The 5,599-nt window shown below is 34.5% G+C and overlaps 3 protein-coding genes across 5 annotated transcripts in view; 2 read left to right on the top strand and 1 right to left on the bottom strand.

Moving 5' to 3' along the window:
- Positions 1-835, bottom strand: part of LOC100177804 (palladin-like) — a 13,258-nt gene extending 12,423 nt beyond the window's left edge. Inside the window, exon 1 of the mRNA XM_002127712.4 lies at positions 648-835. Within this exon, the coding sequence (XP_002127748.1) occupies positions 648-740 (93 nt within the window). The 5' untranslated portion in view covers positions 741-835. The remainder of the gene's footprint in view (positions 1-647) is intronic.
- Positions 1-4,504, top strand: part of LOC108950316 — a 6,459-nt gene extending 1,955 nt beyond the window's left edge. For all 3 annotated transcript variants that reach the window (XM_018815767.2, XM_018815768.2, XM_026838654.1), the window contains 5 exons: positions 2,127-2,263; positions 2,549-2,636; positions 3,070-3,263; positions 3,637-3,701; positions 4,186-4,504. In XM_018815767.2, the coding sequence (XP_018671312.1) occupies positions 2,167-2,263; positions 2,549-2,636; positions 3,070-3,263; positions 3,637-3,656 (399 nt within the window). In that variant the 5' untranslated portion in view covers positions 2,127-2,166 and the 3' untranslated portion in view covers positions 3,657-3,701; positions 4,186-4,504. The remainder of the gene's footprint in view (positions 1-2,126; positions 2,264-2,548; positions 2,637-3,069; positions 3,264-3,636; positions 3,702-4,185) is intronic.
- Positions 4,505-4,868: 364 nt separating this feature from the next.
- Positions 4,869-5,599, top strand: part of LOC100183213 (DNA excision repair protein ERCC-6) — a 12,343-nt gene continuing 11,612 nt past the window's right edge. Inside the window, exons 1-2 of the mRNA XM_018815765.2 lie at positions 4,869-4,928; positions 5,232-5,383. Of these exons, the coding sequence (XP_018671310.1) occupies positions 5,352-5,383 (32 nt within the window). The 5' untranslated portion in view covers positions 4,869-4,928; positions 5,232-5,351. The remainder of the gene's footprint in view (positions 4,929-5,231; positions 5,384-5,599) is intronic.

Below are 5,599 nucleotides of genomic sequence, written 5' to 3'. Positions count from 1 at the left end.
AGGGTGGGGGGAGATGGGACACTTTTTTAAATTAATTTTCTTGTCCCATTTTGCAGTTGGAAAAATAACATGCAAAGAATTAGTCAACCGAATTCTCACGACTCCCATAGATCGTTGTTATTTGTTTAAAACACGATCAGGATATTTGGATATTACGTGCTTAAGGTGTCCAATGTTCCCCCACAGTACTGCATTACTTAATAGATGTTAAATGCTTTAAACGCACAGTGATAGTTGAACACTCCTTTTAAAAACTGATATATAAGCCATTGGTTCTAATGTTAACTGATTTCCCCACATGTTACTGCTTTACTGTGTGGTTGCATTGACAGTCACTTTGTATATTAAATTGTATTAACTTGTTATATAACCTGGCCATTCTATAATGAGAGCAAGAACCTAAATTGGTCCGTTCGATTACGGCAGCAATGATTTGGAAATTGAAAAACATCTGACAATGTATAGCAATAAAATTTGAGTCACTCAAGTTCCCACCCACCAGGATATAAACCACAGTACTTACATGCTTGTATTGGCCATAATAAAAATTATCGTTAACATTCTTATATTAGCTGTAACTTTGATAAAATTACGTCACAGTCCCATTCTCAACAATACCATTATGACGTCATAATCACGTAACAAACCTTCCCGATCGCCAACGGAAGTCGAAAATCTTTCCCACCCGTCATTTTAAATCCCCAGGGACTTCCCCCTGTCATCGTCACGACCATGGACATTATGACGTCACACTTCCGGTTTGTCAAACTAAAATTACGTCACACCTATTTATGCTGCACGATATCATAATAGCATATTATGACGAAAATAAAACCATTAATTCGAAAAGTCGTTAAATAAAATAATTTTTTAAGAAGTTCAAATTTTACAAAATTTATTTTCATTAAAAGAATAAAAATAATCTTAAAAACTAAAATTTGTAAAAAAAATTGTCCAAAACAACTTTAAAAAGTGAATAAACAAGTAATCTGCAAAACATATACGCATTCTACGCCATACTTAACTACGCTGCGGCTTCTAATTAATCTCAACAAGATTTTTCGTTGATTGCAAATTGTGACTAACGAGGTGCTGAAGCAATCGGCGCCGCGCGTTCTGTAATCATTGTTCTGTTTATAAGAAACGCTGTGACGTCATAATCTTAATGCCTTCTTTGGGCATTTTCCCCTCAGGAGCTAAGATGAGAGTTGTAACAATTCAGGTGAAGTAATCGGTGTCAGTTGTCACAAAGTTAGAATTGCGTTTTTTGTTTTATTATGGGAAATATATAAAACATATTTGTGTTTTTACTTTATATTTAGTTGTGTGTAGCAAAAAGAATATCAATTTTGTAGCAAAAACTACAATTTTCGCGTGATTAGGTGTTAACAGTAACAAAATATAAAACGCGTAATTTTGCGTCGTATTTTCTTAAGTAAAACAGTAAAAATATAAATTTGTAGCGAAATTTAAAATATTTTTCGTATAATTCGTTTTCATATGTTATGTGTGACGTAATTGGCCACAGCTGATCGGGGAAGTCCCGCTGAGAAGCACTCATGCGTATAAGTGACGTCACTATCAGCTGTGTCGCCGAAAAAAGCGATAGTTACGTCACAGTGTTGTAACAAATGTAGGAATTAGTTTGAATCGAGTTGTGTCTTGCCAGTTTTATGGTTCATCGTGTTTAGTTTATATTCAGTTTTTACTAAGCTAATGTTGTTACTATTATGTAGTGTTTAGGGAAAAGTTGTTGTTTTGGTTTGGTTACGTTTGTTGTTGCGTATTAAACAGACGTATGTTCGGTTATACTGGATAAATACCATGTCGGTATATTATGTATTGTTTCGGGAAAGCTGTTTTAGCTAGATACGTTTGTTGTATATTAAACATATATTGTTTATATTAAGTATGACGTTTTGTTATAACGTAAAAACACTTAACGGCAATTGCTCCAACCCAGTGGTCACTAATGGGTTGTCCAAATTTTCAGCCCCACATAAAAAAATCCCAAAAAAATAATAACTAACAAAGTAACATACATGGTAACTCATAAGCTGGCATGTGTTAAAACCCAATATCTTGGTTAATTTTATGTCAAAATTTAAATTCATGTTCTTTTACAGAGATTACTTACGAATAAGCTCAACATAGACACCATATATAATGGATGACATTGTAAACGTGCCGTCCAACCTTCGAGATGAAGCAATACAAAATATCGATGGACTTAACGTGTACGATGCGGCTGCTCTTGAGAAAGGTGGCTAACTAAATATGTTATGGTATTGTAACATATACTACGTATGTTCATATGCGGCCTTAGTATTTAGGTAATATGGGCCAGTTCTGGCCTAGTAATGGGCCAGTTTTGGCCTAAATTAAATAAATGATCCAATTTTTAGCGAAATATGTTCTTGATACATAATTAGTTGAATTTGATTTTTGTTTGCTGCATATTTAGTAACACTTGGTCTATTGATGTGTGTTTCAACCTACTGTGAGTTGCTTATTATAAATTTAACAGTTTTTTTTCAATTTTTTCCAGGGGTCATCGATAAGTTGGACAAGGACTTGAAAGAAAAAGAAGATGCAAAAATTAAAAAGAAAATCGACAAAATAATGCAGGATGTCCGGTTAGTGTTTAGAAGCATGTACATGACACCAATGCACGTTCTAATTGGAGTGGCGTACTCGGGGGGGTGTCAGGGTGTTTTAAGTTCCCCTTATTGTAAAAATACATCAAACAACCTTGCTATATTGGGACACATAGCTGTTTTTGAACACGGTGCATAAACAAATGTTAAAAATAAACATATACTTTCTTTGTAAATTCCTGGATATACCCTGTTACTGGTGGTCTTTGTTCAATTTCATTAGAATGAAGACAAAGGTTGAAAATAAGGTTTCTATACCAGATAGGCAGTTAAAGATTATTTCCTATATTTTGTTAGAAATAAAAATCGTATCGGTTAAAAATGCAACAGCTCAATCAAACTCCTTTTTTGTGTAAAGAAGGCCTTTATTACATAACCATTTAATATTTCATAACAATACCCATTATTACAGTTTAATTAAATCACTTCTGCGTCAAAACGAAAAAGCTCGTTCCATGTTGCAAGATAGTGAACACTCGATGGCTCATGTTGAGAAAGTCAAAGTTTTGCTGAGTCAGCGAAATAAATACGAGTCACAACTAAAGGCGTTGGAATCAAAGATTGGGGAAATAAGAAGAGTTCAACGACTGCAGAACTTAACTCAAGGTAAAGATGGTTTACTTGACTCATACTTTTACTTTTGTAATTGTTTGGTACTTATTTTAGATGGTGTATTTATGGTGTATTTAGGTGTATTTAGAGGTTAAATCTGTTCAGTTATATTATTAATCTTTTTTATGGGGAATTTCTATGTAAAATACTTCTTTATTTCATTATTCAGTTAAAGTAATAATTAATGTACGTTAAGATTTGTATCAGAATTTATAGATAGTTATGTAAAATATTAAGTTTGGGTTACAAAATTATGATTTAATTCTATTAACAGATGATGTGGTATAATTTGGTCAACAGATTTTGCTTAAGCATTAGTTAGTTATGTTTATATGCTTGGTTACTCACATTACCTTTGTATTCACAGATGATGTGATGGAGGACTAGAAGACGACCTCGTTGTTGGGATTCCCAATGAGTTATCAAGATTAGGTGAGAAGTTGGTTGCTTGTTTTCTGTTTATTTTGATAATTATGTTATGGATAGCAGGGTATTTCTGCTATAATTATATATTATTCACTGGCCCACTTTAATACAGTATAATTTAATCTATTTTATATAATTACAGCAGAACTATCTTGCTATGGTAGATTTTCTAGCACCTCTTGCTGGCACCTCAGTTCAAAAGGATCGCTAGGCCACGAGTTATCTATTTTTTTATTTTTTTGTGGGTTTAAAAGCCACGCTTTTATTTGCCACTTTTACTCAAATTATTTTTACCCATAGCTAGTTTTAACGACTTTAGTTTTCTGCTAATTCCCTTCCATTAGTTGTTAATTTGATTCACTTTAAACTTTAGGCAATATCAAAAAGACAAGCATAAGAACTTAGCATAGTTACAATAAACAAACCTTAAATATAAATCTGTACCTTGTTGTTATTTGAATGACTTAGTTCTTTTTTTTTATTAACACAGACAAAGCCAAAGTCTCGGCAGCGAAAACTTTAAAACAACGGGCTGCACTTATAAAGCAAGGGTTAGCCACGCCGTTCTCTTTCACTCCACACACTCCCTCCATTCCATCAACCTCGACATTCCAACCAACTCCACAACCTCCCCCACATAAGAAACAAGCCCTTCGATTGGATAATTCAAGCGAAAACCCATTTTTTACGGCGATGGATTCCGCATTCAACCCGAAAACTGAACCCAAGCAAAATCGACGTAAAACTAAATCTCAAGGGCTCATTGTGAGCAATTTGCTGCAAAAACGAGCGCAAAGTGTGAGAGAAAATGAGAAAAAGTTGCAGGGAAAGTACCCTGGGGAAGTACCTGAGGGGGTTTTGGAGAAAAAAAGAAAAGTTGAGATTTTGGAATCAGAGTCTGAGGAAGAGTATTTAGGTTTGTGGGGTTGTGTATTAAGTGTAATATTTGGAGAGATATCATTTCTCTGAGTAGTGGGTCTCATTTAAACAAAAAAATTATGGGTCCCAATTTTTACATTTTTTGGGACCCAATATCATGGGTCCCAGTTTTTTTTAAATTTTAAGACCAATAACATTGGGTCCCATTTTTTTAAAATTTAGATTTAAAAAAATGGTTCCCGTTTTTAACAAATTTTTGTGACCCATTTATACATTGTGTTTAGAATCTGCAGATGAAGAAGAAGAAGAAGAGGAAATTGGGGAGGTTGGGCGAAAAAAAGGAAAAGCCTCAATGTGAGTATGAGACGCGTAATTTACACCCGAATTTAGATGTTGTTTTTGTGAAAATTGTGTGGCAATCAGAAAAGTTCCCACACAGTACAAAAGCAGCCTGGGTGTTGGGGTAACAAGACAACTCTGGCCTAAATCACAGGTCCCATGGCGTGCCTCACTGTAGGACCTCACCCATATAGAATAGAATGTGCATTTACAATGTTGGGGTAATGGGACAACTCTGGCCTAAATCCCAGGGTCTCGAGAAGGATCTCACCCATATACAACAGAATGTATTGTCTTTAACCACAACACCCCCCGCAGTAAATCTCGGCACCCAGACGACGCTTGCCCTCGTAACTACAAACTGCGGATCAAGAGGTACAAGGATCAAGTACTAAACGAGGAACATATTCATGATAAAGTTTTCCTGGAGGGCTTAAAATGCCTGGGAAGATATGGAACAAACTTTACAAGTTAGTGAATTCCATAATTTTGGTTCCATATCAACCTCTTCTATTTTATTCAGGACATTGCAGAAATCGTTCTATATACATTATATATACCTACATGGTCATACGTACGTTATTATATATACTAATAATACAATTATATTTATTGTACATTATTATATTACTGATGTACAGTGGTTATAAAATTCGACAATATAACTGATGTATACTTGTCCGTGC

Source organism: Ciona intestinalis, unplaced genomic scaffold (genome assembly GCF_000224145.3).
Source record: "Ciona intestinalis unplaced genomic scaffold, KH HT000101.2, whole genome shotgun sequence".
NCBI classification, from domain to species: domain Eukaryota; kingdom Metazoa; phylum Chordata; class Ascidiacea; order Phlebobranchia; family Cionidae; genus Ciona; species Ciona intestinalis.
Note: the sequence above shows the minus strand (reverse complement) of the source record. Positions and strands in the feature narration are given on the sequence as shown.